The sequence below is a fragment of the Bubalus kerabau genome, chromosome 10 (genome assembly GCF_029407905.1).
Source record: "Bubalus kerabau isolate K-KA32 ecotype Philippines breed swamp buffalo chromosome 10, PCC_UOA_SB_1v2, whole genome shotgun sequence".
Lineage (NCBI taxonomy): Eukaryota > Metazoa > Chordata > Mammalia > Artiodactyla > Bovidae > Bubalus > Bubalus kerabau.
In genome coordinates, this window is record NC_073633.1 from 43,782,121 (window position 1) to 43,800,031 (window position 17,911).

Sequence of the window (17,911 nt, forward strand, 5' to 3'; positions counted from 1 at the left end):
TACATAAAGCATGTCCTAAGAGCCAAGGATGAACAAAAACTGCTTCTTAAAGAAGAAAGGATAAAGCAAGATAAAGACATCAAAGCTGTTGCCAATACATTTTATCCTGAAAGAAATTACCAGAAAGGATCAGAACTTAACGGAAAGGGGTTACTATTATAAATCTTTCTGAGAATTTCAGAAGGGAGTAGGAAATTTTCAGAGGAGGAGATATATTTATTCAGTTGACAATAGTCCTGTGAAATTTTCTAGTTAATTCAAACAAAAGGCAAAAGCTTTAATATATCTACTGGGTAAATGATGTTTTAAAAATCAGGGAAACACATCTAAAAATGCTTAAAGTGAAAAATGTCTAAGGCCAAATGCTGAAAAACTTTTGAAGACACTTTCAAGTTTTCTCAAAGTACAGTTTCAAGTTCAATGCAAACTCTGTGAAAAATGGTTTCACTGAGAACCAGCATCAACTGATTGTTAGGTCTAAGGTTTCCCATGGTGCCAGGTACTGAAGAAGAGGTGTTTTTTTTTTTTTTTTTTTTTTTTTGTAGTTTTGCAATGTATGATTTGTTCAACAAGTACTCTAAAGTCCCACTTCCTGCAAGGCACTGTGTGCTAGGGAATGTAGAAGATTCAAAGATGTTTGAGGTAATTATCATACCCTTAAGGAGAAAAAACAGGTATAGAAAGTAACAATTGCTGACATCTTTAAGAAAGCTTGTCAAAATTAATTTAAACCAAACTCATGACTTATACAGAGAACTAAAATATCCCATAGTTCGCTTCAAGTAATATTTTATTCTAGTTATATATTTGTTTCTCTTTTGTGGTCTGTGTGAGACTTATGACTTTCCCCTTTGGCCCTATTCAACTGTATTGTCTGTCCCCTGAAGAACCTAGCCTCACTAGGAGTATAGGGCAGTTGTGAGTCCAGAGTCTATAGTGGAGAACTTATGTTAGAAGATCCCTCCCAGCACTTGGCATTTTATTTGAGTTTCATAATTCCCCTCTAACTCAGTTCTGCCTAATGGCTTTATTGAATTGATACAGTGATTAAATACATTTGTAAATCACTTAGCAAATTACCTAGTAATCGCATAGTAAACACATATTGTGTACATGCTGAGTCGCTTCAATCATGTCCAACCCTTTGTGACCCTATGGACTACAGCCCACTAGGCTCCTCTGTCCATGGGATTCTCCAGGTAAGAATACTGGAGTGGGTTGACATGACTTCCTCTGGGGAATCTTCCTGACCAGAGATCAAACCTGCATCGTTTAAGTCTCCTGAATTGTCAGGTGTATTCTTTACCACTAGCACCATCTGGAAAATCCATTAAATGGTATTAAATCAAATAATATAATATTCTCTGTTTAGAACTCTCTAACTGCTTTCCATTGTACTTAGAATCAAAACTGCTGCTTACCACTGAAGATGTCCTACAATGCCTTTACAAAAATCTGTCCACTTGTGTTAGTGCCTTCTTGCATAACTCTTTCCCTATATTTCATATTCCTCTGTCACCCTAGGCTTCTTGCTATACCTGAATGGTGCTAAGCATCCTCCCTCCAGGGATCTCTAAACTTGTTTTCTCTTTTATTTACAAAATCTCCTCAACAAGATTGTTGAGTGGCTCGCTCACTCCCATAGTCACATGGAACATTTTTCATGACAGTTCTATATCAGTGCCATTTCCTTAGACATACTTTACTTGGCTGTCATATCCAGCGGCAATTCCCCTCAGTGGTGTCCTAGTTGCTTTTTATCCCCCTGTACTAATTAGCACTTAAATTGTTCGTTAACTTATTTATCTTTGGCATCCTTACTAGACTATAATTTAGGAAAGAACCTGTAAAGCAAGGACTTTTTCTCTCTGCTTAACTGTTTCATCCTGTCCCTATAACAATGCCTCACATAGAGATACTAAAGACATTTTTGTATGGAAAAAATGACTGGAAGTATTTATTTCTATGGATAACAAAGTCCTGTGCTGCCAAAAGCTATTTCTAGAGAAAAAGGACACAATTAGGAATTAAGTCCTTTATCCATGGCTTCTTGAATCAACATAGTCTTTTTAAAAGTAGAAAATAAAAGTTTTTAATTTCAAAGAGTACAGCCTCGGTAGGTGAGAACAGTTAGGGAATATCAGGTAAGATCAGCTCACACTTATTTGTTGTATCTCAGTTATAAACTTTAAAAGTTAGTCTTAATTTTTTATCATAGTGCTTACCTAGTGACCATTAAAAATAACACATGTATACCTGTGGTGGATTCATTTTGATATTTGGCAAAACTAATACAATTATGTAACGTTTAAAAATAAAATTAAATTAAAAAATAAGTAAATAAAAAAAATAAAAATGCATATAGAGTTTTACAATTGTGAGCCCTGCACTTCATGCTAACAAACAAGATAAGTTACTAGTAATCTAAATATTATTTTTAAAGTCCAAAGACTGAGTAATAGTTTTATAGTTGTTAGACCACAATTTCACATTAGAGTCTGTGCTGTTCTATCTTGCTTTCTAACTGCTTTATGTGCACGTCTTTGTGAATTTGTAACCCCATGGACTGCAGCATGCCAGGCTTCCCTGTCTATCACCAACTCCCAGAGCTTGCTCAAACTCATGTCCATCAAGTTGGTGATGCCATCCCACCATCTCATCCTCTGTTGTCCCCTTCTCCTCCCGCCTTCAATCTTTCCCAGCATCAGGGTCTTTTTTATTTCCTGTCACCGTGTAATAATTTTGATGAAGTCAGGAAAAGGCATGAAGAGTTTGACAGGATAGATTTTTAGTTAAACATTTATAGTATATAGTGTTTGTAATATAAATCCACAATTAAAATGTCTTCCATTAATTTAAGAAAATATTCATTTATTCATTCAGCAATTATTTGTTTACCTACAATGTGCCAGACACTAAAGATATGTGAATGAACAAAACACACGAAAAAAACTTGGGCAAAAAAAGTTTCTTCAATAATCTCTACCAAATTTCACTCTTTGTAAATCTGTCATGGGTGAATTTAAATATACTGACTTTTTTCCAGTTTCCAATTTGTATTTTGCAAACATCTATTGCTTTTAAAGCATAGATTTGGCTACTTGAATAACTAAATAATGGAATTAAAGACTTTATTCTGAAGGAACTGCTATTAATTGAGGGAAGGGAGCCTACACTTGAAAATACTAAGTTAACATACACATATGCATATCAAAGAAGAGATTCAAGATGACTGATGAACATCTTTGATGTTTAGAGATAGGTCACTAGATTTGAAATCAAAGAGACTAGGTTATTGAGTAAATCAAATGCTCATTAGTGCTTCCAGTGACTGTATACTTTCATTTGCCTTGCTGTTTCTTGGGAGGCAAAGCTCTAGATAGTATTTTCACTTGATCTTAGGCTTGGGATTCATATTTAAAGTAGTTGAAGCTTCTGTAGTGATGGTTGCCTTCTCTGCATAACAAAATCATGAATACAGTAGATTCTAAACATTTACAGATTTACAATTCATGGTTTTAACTATTTGCCAGTGAAGGGGGAAAATACTTAATATTTTACTTAAAGAAATTTGATTTATTCACCTGAGTGAGTTTGTCTAGCAAGTACTTAATCTTTTAGTGTTTTTGTTGTTCTGAATATCCTAAAATAATACAACTTTGCTTATTCTGTGAATATTTTCCATTAACTAAAAGAAAAGTATTTAAAAATTTGAATGTGCCAAGGAAATATAGGACTAGTTGGAAATAAGTTTCAAAAGAAAGAAGAGGCTGAATATAAATAAAATACTATGTAATCAAATTTAAAGTTGCCTAACCCACTCCAGTATTCTTGCCTGGAGAATTTTGTGGATGGACTGAAGCGACTTAGCATGCATGCATGCATGCAAGGCATATTTTTATGTATCATGAACCTATAATTTGGGGGCCAGTCTTTTCATTTAGTTAATATTAAATCCTACATTATTTGGATTCAGACGAACATTTTTGTATTTTAATTTTTAGCATATTTATACTGTGTTTACCATGAGGATGGGTATTGAAAGTATTAAATTCTTATCAATGATTTACTTTATTTATATAACTTTTTTAAAGTGTAGAGATATGATAAAAATTTATTACAAGCATTTTGACTATATTTACATATCAGTCAAAAAATCTTTCAAAAGCTTTTCATTTCTACTTCTGGTTACATTGATACTGGCAGGTTTCACAGCTGTGGTAGCATTTGCAGCAATAGTCTCATTGATTACCTAAGAAGAAAAATTCAAATAAAGAAGTATTTATTGCATTTTTACTAGACTGCATCTTAATGTGCTGCACATGGGGTATTTATAATTGCCTCTTATTATCTTACAGTCTTGTCAGAGAGGGGGAATTCGTGCACATTAGGCAATTAGAATACAATCCAAAAATGACCACTTGACTTTAACCAAGCAGCGGTATGTGTGACTAGTACAGTAACAGTTCAGGGAAGGTTTAATGGAAGAATTTAATCCAAGAACAGATTAAAGGCCTGGCTTTTCCCTAGAACTTGATAAAGTGGAATAGACTAAATGGATCATAAATTCATAAGTGAAACTGTGAGTGCTGAACTAGTGTGATTGTTGTAAGAAATTGAAGAGGTCAGCTGGACTGCAGAGAAGGTACAGGGAAGGGAAGCCTCAGCCATTACTGGGACCTGATGATGCTTGACCTGTCATGCACATCCTTGTCCAGGAAGGAGTCTGAACTCTATCCATTACGCAGTAGGAAGTCAGTAGTTGTGAGTCCCAGACCGTTATAGTCATGAGAATTTTTTTCATGTCATGTACAAATAACTTTAAATAAATCCACATGTTTATTTTTCCTGATCCACACAAATATGTGGAGGACAAGAAACTCTAAGTTTGGATACAAATTGATCAGTATTTCTTCTTAGTCTAATATTTTATAAAAATTCTGAGATAAATGTGTAGCCTTTATGAAAGTCTTACAATAGTTTTATTTTTAAAAGAATATGTGCTAAAATTAGAACTTTCGGATGTTTATAATTTGGATAAAATGCAATTTTCCAGGATGATTGAAGATCACTGGATACTGACCTCTGAGCTGTTACATACAATCCTGAGCTGGTCTCTATAATAAGAGTGGGAATTTGTTTCCTTGTTGGTGAGCTGTGCTGTGCTTAGTCGCTCAGTTGTGTATGACTCTGCGACCCCATGGACTGTATGTAGCCCACCAGGCTCCCCTGTCCATGGGGATTCTCCAAGCAAGAATACTGGAGTGGGTTGCCATGCCCTCCTCCAGGGGATCTTCCCAACCCAGGGATTGAACCTAGGTCTCCTGCACTGCAGGCAGATTCTTTACCGCCTGAGCCACCAAGGAAGCCTGCCTTGTCAGTGTGGATAATACCATGCACACTGTGGTCAGAACTCTATAAGTAAAAATAAACTGGAAGTTTTGGCCAATATCCACATATTTAATAAATAATTTTTAAAAGTCAGGTTAGTTTAAGAAAACTCTGGTAATTATCTAAATATAATTTAAGGAATTTTAATTTTTCTGGAATCACAAAGAGGGAACTCTCTGAGGATGGTAACGTTAAAGAACAAAATTCTGCATAGGTAGTGTGACATTTACTCAGAAAAATTAAATCTAGGACTAAAGTTGAGAAAAACTGTTGTCAATTGGAAAGATTATGATGACTGAGAAAGCATTATAGAGGACAAAGTCTTTGTCCTTACACCCTACTGGGAATCCCTTATGGTCTAAAACCTGTGTGATAGGAAGTCATTTGAATATTCCATTATAATACTTCCCAAATATTCCCTAAAGGCTCTGTTCATTTTAATGTCTATAGGATGTTTTCAAGGAATGCCTAATGACATGAGAAAATGATCACAAGGTGAATGGCAAAGGGAAACAAAATTATAAATACAGTATCATTTCCATCTATAATTAAACTCATTAAACAAATATATAAAAGTGAATTTCAGGACATATAATACTTTTGGGAGGTTCTTAAGTCATAAATTTTTGAAAATTTTCTCTGCATAAATATACATATATATATTTCCCAAATTCTTAATGTTGAACCTTGACTCTTATACTTTCAGAGAAGGGCATGATCTACTTATAGTCATAGCTCTTATTTTTTATTAAAGTTTCAGGTTTTGCTTCATAGATTTGTATGAATTTTCTGTATATCAAGAAAAAGAAATCTTGGAATGTTATATTAATTTCATAAAATAGTTTTCCATTATAGTGTTATGACTAGTTTTAAATCACCTTGAATGATGAATTATTTTCAATTTCAGGAGTTTGTTTTGCCTATTCTTATTGCAGTATATACATGGTGATAAATTTTCATTCATGATTGATCGTAATGAAAATGTACATCTATTTCATTAATTCAAGTTTGTAATTTATATCTGAAAATACACAATGATGAATGCATTCAAATTACAACGCAACATGTAGGGTTGAAGAGAAGTATATGTTGTTTCACTTAAGCTGCAAGTGCTGTTTTCATTCAGCATGTAATCATCAGTTTTCAATGGGAGGATGGAAAGAGTTTGAAATCCAGGTTGCTGCTTAGTTTATCAGAAAGGTAAAGACCCAGTCATGGTTCATTTTAATAAGTGAATGCTAGGACCTGGCTGACAAGATAATTTCCATCTTTATTAAAGACCTAAGTGCTTATTCCCTGAGAATTAGTTGGCCTCGAGTATGGTGTTTATGAAAACATGTAAGAGGTTGTTAACATTTTTTAAAAAAGCTTAAAGTTATAAACTCTTCATTGCTGAACAATCCCATTTTGTTTTTTCTTTCAAGATCCTGGGAATGAAAATAGGTAGTTCATTGTTTAAAACAGAAAACAAAACTTATTGTTGAGTGACTGCTGACTTTTACAGTGTACTTAAAATGACTTCAAATGCATTTTTAGTGTCTTTTTCATTTATATTTGCTCTAAGAATCTTGAGGATAGATAAGAAATATATAAAAACACAATAATCTAGTTAATATGCTTTAAATACTGTCTTGGGAGTAGGGATGGGAAATTGGACCCATTGTGAGTTCCAGTGTAGTCTATTTTATGAAATATGCCTTATAGAAAAAATTGGTGCTATTAAGGTAAAGTACAAAGCAAAGGGGTATAAATTCAGATTATGGTTTTCTGTTAGTATTCATATAATCTAGAAAAATTGTTAGCAAAATAGTATGATTGAAAGACTGTCAGATTTTATCTTTTTAGGTTGTGTGATACTACCTGTGTCATTTACTCTCTTAACTGTAATTTTGTTATCTATAAAGCACATCAACAACTCATTGGACATAAATTTGAGAAAACTCCAGGAGATAATGGAAAACAGGGGATCTTGGCATGCTGCAGTGCTGGGGTCCAGCCCCAGCTGATCCAGGGAGTTCGAAGCGGGGACAGCGTCGGCGAGGATCAGGATACAATAGCTTCAATTAGATATTAATTAGAGATATAAAGAGTAATAGAATGAGGATAGCTCAGTAGGAAAATTCGGTGGAGAAAAGAGGCTGAGTAGCTTGGTTTACGCGGGAGACCAATAAAACTTCAAGACAAGAAGCTTGCACCACTTAACGTAGGCCGCAGGCGTCCTTCCGTTCTCCCGAAGGAGAGGAGACACTGAGGCCTCCCCGGTCGGATCTTAGAAGCCCAGGCATAATTAGTAAGCGTGGCAGGCTCCGCACTCCAGTTGGAGACTCAGCCAGAGTTTGAGAGAGAGAGTGCTACATGGGGAGACCAGACTTTTGAGGAACTGATCCCAATTCTTTATTTTCCATGGTCTACTTTTATACACTGAGATGTTATGCAAAAGTTACGCGGGGTCAGCAGTCCTGACTTTTATCAAAGTCAGGTGCTTCATACAAATGTATACAGAGGTCTTAGGGGTGTTACATCATCTTCTGGCCAGGGGGCCTGCTGACAATTTATGACCCTCCTCTTGTGACAGCAGTCAGTCAACCAGGACACTTATTTCTCCAGGGGTGATTATTCTTAAAACAGACGCCACCCAAATAAAGTTACATTCCTATAGGGTGAGGGTGTAGTGGGTTTTAGTTAAGGAAAGAATTTACTTAGCCTAAGGTCTAACGTGATTAATATCAAAGGTTAATACTTATTTCTTCTATATATTCATTAATGTGTATAAGGGCAGGGGATGTGGAGACTTAGCAGTAAACATTGGCTCAACAAATGAAAAACCCTTCACCAATACAATTTCTAATCAGCCCATTATACTTATACTAATGGTTTTCTAACTTTTCTAAGGAACCTGTTTTTAGAAGGTTTAAAGCATCTCGTGCCTCTCACGGTTGGGAGGCTGTGAGCAATCACGTGTGGCTGGACAAGCCTGTCAGGCAGGCTAGAGAATCTTCAGAAGAGTTTGTAGGTTAAAACACTCTTGTCACGTCCAGGAATTATTATTAACTGGAACTCTAAGTTAACTCCTTCTCCGAAAGAGGTGGTGGGGGACAGCCCCCTGTAAAGTCAGAGGTGTAGGTGAGAGCACAAAGTAGTAAAGTAGGCAGGCTCTGGTTATGGAGGTAGATGCTCGAGGATTTCTAGGGGGACTCCTGAGGCTCGATCCCGCCTTTGCGTATGTTGAGCCTCCTTCCTCATGACCTTTGCCACGGGCGGAGTGCCTCCCGCTGGCTCCCCGCATTGCAGTCCATGGGGTCTCAAAATGTCAGGCACAATTTAGTGACTGAACAGCAACAAACATAAAGTAGTGATACTACTATATTTTACAGAAATTATTTTGAGGATTAAATAAAATATATAAAGTGCCTAGGACCATACCTGGTAATTTTTCCAGATTCAGTAAATAGTCTTTTATACAGACATCTATATGTCTTTTTCCTATTTAACTGTGGGTTTAGTCTGGGGTCCATTGACATTTAGGGAATAATGGAGGTTCTCCATTTACAGAAGTCCCTAGGTTCTATGCTTATATTACTTTCATCAGATTTAAAATTTCTCTGTTACAGCCCTTAATTACAAACATACATGTTAAACTTTATTCAGTTTAACTGCCACTTTATCTTATAGTCTAATTTAACAGTTTAATTGTAGGCAATTTCACAGAATTAGAAGCCAGACCTGTGAGTGTAGCCCTGGTTGTGGTAAAAAAATTGCAAAGGGAACTAATTTTATTTTATTTTTTTAAATTTTTTCAAATCAAGAGTTTTTATTGTCTCTTTAAAATATCACAACTGAGTCCATAGAGCCATCTGCTATCTTGTTGTTTCTGCAGCAGGATCACTGAGATCTTATTCATCAGCCTGCTGAATTGTTCCTTTTTCAGAAACATAGATACCATCCAAAAATTTTATGATATCCTTGTTTTTAACTGTGGTGGCTTGCTGAATCAAAGCAGCTGAATTTGACACAAGTTCAATGTCATTTCCTTCAAGAATCAACTCATCTTTCTGGGCTTGAGATACTGAACAGGCAACCCCTGGCCTCATTCGAACCCTGTGTATGTATTTTTCACCCCCAAAATTTCGGATTTCCACAAGAGAACCATTCTCCTGAATAACAACATCGATGGGGAAGTGGGCATACACTGACCTCATCTTGTAACGGAAGCCCAGTGTAACACCCTTGATCATGTTCTGTACGTGACTACAGATTGTGCGAACAGTGGCCAGTTCCTTTCTGTTTCCCCACCATTTGTCAACACGGAGCCTCTTCTTTTTCTTTCCAAGGAGACTGAGTTCTACATTGATGTGATTGAAGTCCCTCCGCAGGGTGCCTCTGGGGCCCTTCACAATAATTGTCTGTCCCTTCAAGTTAATGTCGACATTTTCTGGGATGTCGACAGTCTGGTTGCTGAGAATGGTCTTCATTCTCGCAGTAGATGCGGCAAAAAAGCAGGGAACTAAATTTAAAGTGAAACGTTTATTCCATAAATAGATCCTTTAAAATGTCAGGAGTAAAATATACTTATATAAAATATTTTCAGCTTTGAATTCAGTTGATTGGTTGTTTTGTATAAAATCATACAAAAACGAGACTTTCTGTGGTTGTGGGAACAATGAGAATTGCCAACAGTTCACATTAAATGCATAATGTAAAATTATCTACACAAGATATTTTATCTTGCTTGTTTTTTTTTAACTTTAAATTGGAATCTTTGAGTCGTTAGTTTCTAGATGTAATATTTAAGTATTTGAAATATATGCAGCCTCTCATTTTATACCTAATAATTTTAACACCTAAGCATGGGCTAAATATTTGCTATTTTATTTTTTCCAGCTTCATTGAGATATAATTGACTTTTAAAATTGTATAGGTTTAAGGTGTATAATGTGATGATTTGAACATATATATTGCAAAATGATTACCATAATATGATTAATTAACACCTCCATTACCTCATATAATTACCTTTTCTGTGTTTGTGAGGTGAGAAAATTTAATATATACTCGCTTAGCAATTGTTGAGTATATAGTATTGTTAACTATACTCACCATATTGTACATTAGATCACCAGACTTTATTAATCTTATAGCTGGAAATTTGTGCCTTTTGACCACAACTCCTCATTACTCTGACCTCACACCCCTAACAACCATCATTCTACTCTCTATTACTATCATTTCAACTTTTTTAGATTCTACATGTAAACATGATCATGCGATATTTGTCTTTCTCTGACTTATTTCACTTAGCCTAATGATCTCAAATTTACCTCAGTTCAGTTCAGTCACTCAGTCATGACCGACTCTGCTACCCCATGAATTGCATCATGCCAGGTCTCCCAGTCCATCACCAACTCCCGGAGTTCACCCAAAATCATGTCCATCGAGTTGGTGATGCCATCCAGCCATCTGTCGTTCCCTTCTCCTCCTGCCCCCAATCCCTCCCAGCATCAGGGTCTTTTCCAATGAGTCAACTCTTTGCATGAGGTGGCCAAAGTACTGGAGTTTGAGCTTTAGCACCAGTCCTTCCAAAGAACACCCAGGACTGATCTTTAGAATGGACTGGTTGGATCTCCTTGCAGTCCAAGGGACTCTCAAGGGTCTTCTCCAACACCACAGTTCAAAAGCATCAATTCTTCAGTGTTCAGCTTTCTTCACAGTCCAACTCTCTCATCCATAAATGGTTTTCCCATGACCACTGGAAAAATCAAAGCCTTGACTAGACAAACCTTTGTTGGCAAAGTAATGTCTCTGCTTTTCAATATGCTATCTAGGTTGGTCATAACTTTCCTTCCAAGGAGTAAGCGTCTTTTAATTTCATGGCTGCAGTCACCATCTGCAGTGATTTTGGAGCCCCAAAAAATAAAGTCTGACACTGTTTCCCCATCTATTTCCCATGAAGTGATGGGACCACATGCCATGATCTTCATTTTCTGAATGTTGAGCTTTAAGCCAAATTTTTCACTCTCCTCTTTCACTTTTACCAAAAGGCTCTTTAACTCCTCTTCACTTTCTGCCATAAGGGTGGTATCATCTGCATATCTGAGGTTATTGGTATTTCTCCCGGCAATCTTGATTCCAGCTTGTGCTTCTTCCAGCCCAGTGTTTCTCATGATGTACTCTACATATAAGTTAAACAATCAGAGTGAAAATATACAGCCTTGACATACTCCTTTTCCTATTTGGAACCAGTCTGTTGTTCCATGTCCAGTTCTAACTGTTGCTTCCTGACCTGCATACAGATTTCTCAAGAGGCAGGTCAGGTAGTCTGGGATTCCCCTCTCTTTCAGAATTTTCCATAGTTTATTGTGATCCACACAGTCAAAGCCTTTGGCATAATCAATAAAGCAGAAATAGATGTTTTTCTGGAACTCTCTTGCTTTTTCGATGATCCAGCGGATGTTAGCAATTTGATCTCTGGTTCCTCTTCGTTTTCTAAAACCAGCTTGAACATCTGGAATTTCACGGTTCCCATATTGTTGAAGCCTGGCTTGGAGAATTTTGAACATTAATTTACTAGCATGTGAGATGAGTGCAAAATTGTGCGGTAGTTTGAGCATTCTTTGGCATTGCCTTTCTTTGGGATTGGAATGAATACTGACCTTTTCCAGTCCTGTGGCCACTGCTGAGTTTTCCAAATTTGCTGGCATATGAGTGTAGCACTTTCACAGCATCATCTTCCAGGATTTGAAATAGCTCAACTAGAATTCCATCACCTCCACTGGCTTTATTCATAGTGATGCTTTCTAAGGCCAACTTGACTTTATATTCCAGGATGTCTGGCTCTAGGTGAGTGATCACACCATCATGATTATCTTGGTCGTGAAGATCTTTTGTGTATCTATGTTGACTCAAATCATAATATTTTGTGTATACACACACACACACACACACACACACACATAACCCTTTATCATTATGTAAGGTTTGTCTAGTCAAGGATATAGTTCTTCCAGTGATCATGTATGGGTGTGAGGGTTGGACTATAAAGAAAGCTGAGCACTGAAGGACTGATGCTTTTGAACTGTGGTTTTGGAGAGGACTCTTGAGAGTCCCTTTGACTGCAAGGAGATCCAACCAGTCCATCCTAAAGGAGATCAATCCTGAGTGCTCATCTGGGTGCTCATTGGAAGGACCGCTGTTGAAGCTGAAACTCCAATACTTTGGCCACCTGATGCAAAGAGCTGACTCATTTGAAAAGACCCTGATGCCAGGAAAGATTGAAGGCAGGAGGAGAAGGGGACGACAGAGGATGAGATGGTTGGATGGCATCACTGACTCAATGGACATGAGTTTGGGTAGGCTCCAGGAGTTGGTGGTGCACAGGGAGGCCTGTCATGCTGTGGTTCATAGGGTCGCAAAGAGTCAGACATGACTGAGCGACTGAACTGAACTGAACTGAAGGAAATTTGCCTCTTCTTACATGCTTTTGATTTAAAGTCTGTTTGTCTGATACAAGTATAGCTACCCCTACTCTCTTTTAGTTTCCACTTGGCTGGAATATCTTTTCCCATTTCTTCATGTTAAGCCTATGTGTATCTTTAAAATGGTTTGATTGGGAATTAATCCATTTACATCTAATAAAATGATTATTAATATCTCTTAATAGGTAAGGACTTTCTAATGCCATCTTATATTTCTCTTCTTTGTAGTTTTCTTGTTTTTTTCTTCCTCTTGTGTAGTCTTCATTTGTGAACTGATAATTTTCTGTAACAGTATGCTTTGATTTCCTTTTCTTTGTTTTTCATATATCTTTTGATTTGTGGTTACCATGAGGTTTATATAAAATGCCTTATAGATACAAGTCTATTTTATGCCAATAACCAGCTAACTTTGATCACATATAAAGCTCTATCATCTTTATGTTTTTGATGTTAAAATTTACCTCTTTTTCTGTTAGTATACATTCACAGATTATTAAAGCTATAGCTATTTTTAATACTTCTGTCCATTAACCTTGGTTATCACATCATCACATTATAGTATTCTGAATTTGTACTGTACAATTACATACACTTCACATGCTAACAAGGTTATGCTCAAAATCTTTCAAGCTGGCTTCAGCAGTACGTGAACTTCTAGACGTGCAAGATGGTTTTAGAAAAGGCAGAGGAACCAGAGATCAAATTGACAACATCGGTTGGATCACGGAGAAAGCAAAGGATTCCAGAAAAACATGTACTTCTTCTTCATTGACTATGCTAAAGCATTTGACTGTGGATCACAACAAACTGTGGAAAATTCTTCAAGAGATGGGAATACCAGACCACCTTACTTGTCTCCTAAGAAACCTATATGCAGGTCAAGAAGCAACTGTTAGAATCAGACATGGAACAACGGACTGGTTCACAGCTGGGAGAAAAGTATGACAAGGCCGTGTATTGTCACCCTGCTTATTTAGCCTATATGCAGAGTACATCATGCAAAATGCCAGGCTGGATGAATCACAAGCTGGGATCAATACTGCCAGGAGAAATATCAGCAACTTCAGATACACAGATGATACCATGCTAATGGCAGAAAATGAACAGGAACTAGAGCCTCTTGATGAGGGTGAAGGAGGAGAGTGAAAACGCAGCTTGGAACTCTATATTAAAAAAACCCCGAAGATCATTGGCATCCGGTTCCATCACTTCATGTCTAAAAGAAGGAGAAAAAGTGGAACAGTGACAGATTTTCTTTTCTTGGCCTCCAAAATCACTGCAGATGGTGACTCAGTCCTGAAATTAAAAGATGCTTGCTCCTTGGAAGGAAAGCTATGAAAACCTAGACAGCATTTTAAAAGGAGAGACATCACTTTGCCAACAAAGGTCCTTACAGTAAAAGCTATGGTTTTTCCAGTAGTCATGTACGAATGTGATAGTTGGACCATAAAGAAGGCTGAGTATTGAAGAATTGAGGCTTTTGAACTGTAGTGTTAGAGAATACTCTTGAGAGTCCCTTGGACAGCAAGGAAATCAAAACAGTCAATCCTAAAGGAAATAAATCCTGAATATTCATTGGAAGGACTGATACTGAAGCTAAAGCTCTATTACTTTGGCTACCTGATGCAAAGAGCTGACGCATTGAAAAAGACCCTGATACTGGAAAAGATTGAAGGCAAAGTGAGATGGAAACAACAGAGAATGAGATGGTTAGATTGCATCACTGACTCAATGGACATGAATTTGAGCAAACTCTGGGAGGTAGTGAAGGACAGGGAAGCCTCGCGTACTGTAGCCTATGGGGTTGCAAAGAGTGAGACACAACTTAGCAACTGAACAACAGCAAAAAAAATATATATATATATATATTCATATATATATATGAATAGCTTATGTTGGCCATTTTGGCCAAAAATTAGCATATTTCTTGCCATAATTTTATTTTTACTTCTATCAAAGGCTTATTGTATGCCTGGTGTTCTACATATATAAATGCTTTTAATCTTCATTATAATCAGGTATTATTTTCCATTTTATAAATGAAAAAACTGAAAAATGTTAACTTTTCTGTCATTTAATATTATTAAAAATATAGTATGAGGATAAAATAATGAATAAAATAAATAATATCTGCTATTATGGAGCTTTTATTATTGGGGGGTCAGTTCAGTTCAGTTCAGTTGGTCAGTCGTGTCCAACTCTTTGTGACCCCATGAATCGCAGCACGCCAGGCCTCCCTGTCCATCACCAACTCCCGGAGTTCACCCAGACTTATGTCCATCGAGTCAGTGATGCCATCCAGCCATCATCCTCTGTCATCCCCTTCTCCTCCTACCCCCAATCCCTCCCAGCATCAGAGTCTTTTCCAATGAGTCAACTCTTCGCATGAGGTGGCCAAAGTACTAGAGTTTCAGCTTTAGCATCATTCCTTCCAGAGAAATCCCAGGGCTGATCTCCTTCAGAATGGCCTGGTTGGATCTCCTTGCAGTCCAAGTGATTCTCAAGAGTCTTCTCCAGCACCACAGTTCAAAAGCATCAATTCTTCGGTGCTCAGCCTTCTTCACAGTCCAACTCTCACATCCATACATGACCACTGGAAAAACCATAGCCTTGACTAGACGGACCTTTGTTGGCAAAGTAATGTCTCTGCTTTTGAATATGCTATCTAGGTTGGTCATAACTTTCCTTCCAAGGAGTAAGCGTCTTTTAATTTCATGGCTGCAGTCACCATCTGCAGTGATTTTGGAGCCCAGAAAAATAAAGTCTGACACTGTTTCCACTGTTTCCCCATCTATTTCCCATGATGTGATGGGACCACATGCCATGATCTTTGTTTTCTGAATGTTCAGCTTCCAGCCAACTTTTTCACTCTCTTCTTTCACTTTCATCAAGAGGTTTTTTAGTTCCTCTTCACTTTCTGCCATAATGGTGGTGTCATCTGCATATCTGAGATTATTGATATTTCTCTTGTCAATCTTGATTCCAGCTTGTGTTTCTTCCAGCCCAGTGTTTCTCATGATGTACTCTGCATATACTCTGCATGATGTACTCTGCCTTGATGTACTCCTTTTCCTATTTGGAACCAGTCTGTTGTTCCATGTCCAGTTCTAACTGTTGCTTCCTGACCTGCATACAGATTTCTCAAGAGGCAGGTCAGGTGGTCTGGGATTCCCATCTCTTTCAGAATTTTACACAGTTTATTGTGATCCACACAGTCAAAGGCTTTGGCATAGTCAATAAAACATAAATAGGTGTTTTTCTGAAACTCTCTTCCTTTTTCCATGATCCAGCGGATGTTGGCAATTTGATCTCTGGTTCCTCTGCCTTTTCTAAAACCAGCTTGAACATCAGAAAGCTCACGGTTCACGTTTTGCTGAAGCCTGGCGTGGAGAATTTTGAGCATTACTTTACTAGCGTGTGAGATGAGTGCAATTGGGGGTAGATAGCAAAACAAACAAACAAACAAACAAAAAAAACAATTTCAGGGCTATTAAGACAATATATAGTGTAATAATGAGGTAGATACTGTGAGACTGAGGATGGAGGTCTTAGGATTCCGTTAGTATAATTGAAGACCTCTCTGTCTATGTGGCTTTTCTCTCTGAATGAAAAGAATGAGAGAGCCAGGATAATATTTAGGGAAAGAGTGTTCTAGTAAGAGGGAATAAAATAAATTCAAAGGTCCCAAAAGTTTTGAAGCAGTGGTTTGCTTGGGCTAAAAAGGACAGTCTGGTTGGAAAGGCATGACTGTGGATGAGAGTTATGGCAAACAAGTACAAGATGGAACAGAGTATTATAAAATACAGGAGAAGGGTTAAGTATGTCAGGCCTTTGGAGGCTTTGGTGAAGATTCTTGATGGGATACTTTTGAATGGCATGGAAGCCGCTGGAGGTTCTGGAGCAGAGCAGTGCCATGTTCTGATTTACATTTTGAAAATATCATTCTCATTGACTGTAGTAGAAGCTATGATGGAAATAGGTAGCCTGTTAAGAAGAATCTCAATAGTACAGGCAAGGTTGATAATGCTGGATGATATGAAAAATGGTTTGGGTTATAGTGTTATTTTAAATATAGGGAGCAAGAGAGGAATTGTGGAAGGATTCAGTGTCTTTGATATGGATATTTATAAAAATGAAATTGCCATTTTATTAAGATTAGGGAAAAACTTGTTTTAGAATTTATAATTAGATCAATACTTTTGTTTGAAGCATGTTAAATATGGAATTTATGTTAGATATTTAAGATATATCAGTTAAGAAAACAGCCTTGACATTTGGATTTGCAATGTGGAGGTCACATTTGACCTTGATGAGGTGGTGGACAGATAAGGATATTATTTGGTGTTCTTGTTTTCCCTATAGAATTAAGTGCAAAGAAATTTAGTAAAGGTTAGGAGGGAAGGTGGGTTTTGGATGTTGTCAGATAAAGGTGAGAAATTGGCATCTAGGAGAGTGGGAGAATAGTTTTACAATGATGCTTTCATGTAATTCCAGGCAACATTGCCTCTCCCCTTGAAATCTATGGTCATTTACTTAAGCTGAGACCAGCATGGCTCCAAGATTTTCGTTAGCAAGACTCAGCTACTCAGGTAAAGTTAGAAAGTAGGTGAGAACTAGAAGTTGGATGAGAACTAGAAGTTAACCAGAGTTGGAATCTTGTGAACTTAGTATCCTGAAGGGAAAGATGAAGAAAGAAGTATTTTGATGAACCATCAACTCTAAATAGGGTAAGGATGAAAAAAATATTATGAAGGAAATTATAGAGAACAAAAATCAATAGAGGCTCCAGTGTGGCAAATAATTGTTAGAGTTGGGATAAAGAGCATCCAACAATATCTTAGTTTTGGAGAGTGGGATATTAGAAACCAAGAGTGGAATGATTGTAGTTATCGATAATAACAAGTTGTGATTACTGAGTCAGGTGATTTTGCTTATGATAGACTGTGAGTTTCCCAGAGCAAAGTAGAAGACCATGTGGAAATGAGAAAGGAATGGGAAAATGTGTTAGATGAGGGATTGTATGGAAGTGCATCACAGGGATCACAGTT

At 37.1% G+C, this 17,911-nt stretch overlaps 1 protein-coding gene across 1 annotated transcript; it reads right to left on the minus strand.

Moving 5' to 3' along the window:
• Window positions 1-9,264: 9,264 nt before the first annotated feature.
• LOC129620571 (60S ribosomal protein L9-like) lies at window positions 9,265-9,881 on the minus strand. The gene has a single exon (XM_055536383.1). The coding sequence runs from the start codon at window positions 9,861-9,863 to the stop codon at window positions 9,285-9,287; it is 579 nt and encodes a 192-aa protein (XP_055392358.1). The 5' UTR covers window positions 9,864-9,881; the 3' UTR covers window positions 9,265-9,284.
• Window positions 9,882-17,911: the final 8,030 nt, after the last annotated feature.

Coding starts and splice junctions, on each gene's coding strand:
- LOC129620571 (XM_055536383.1), bottom strand. CDS start 9,863: ATGAAGACCATTCTCAGCAACCAGACTGTCGACATCCCAGAAAATGTC.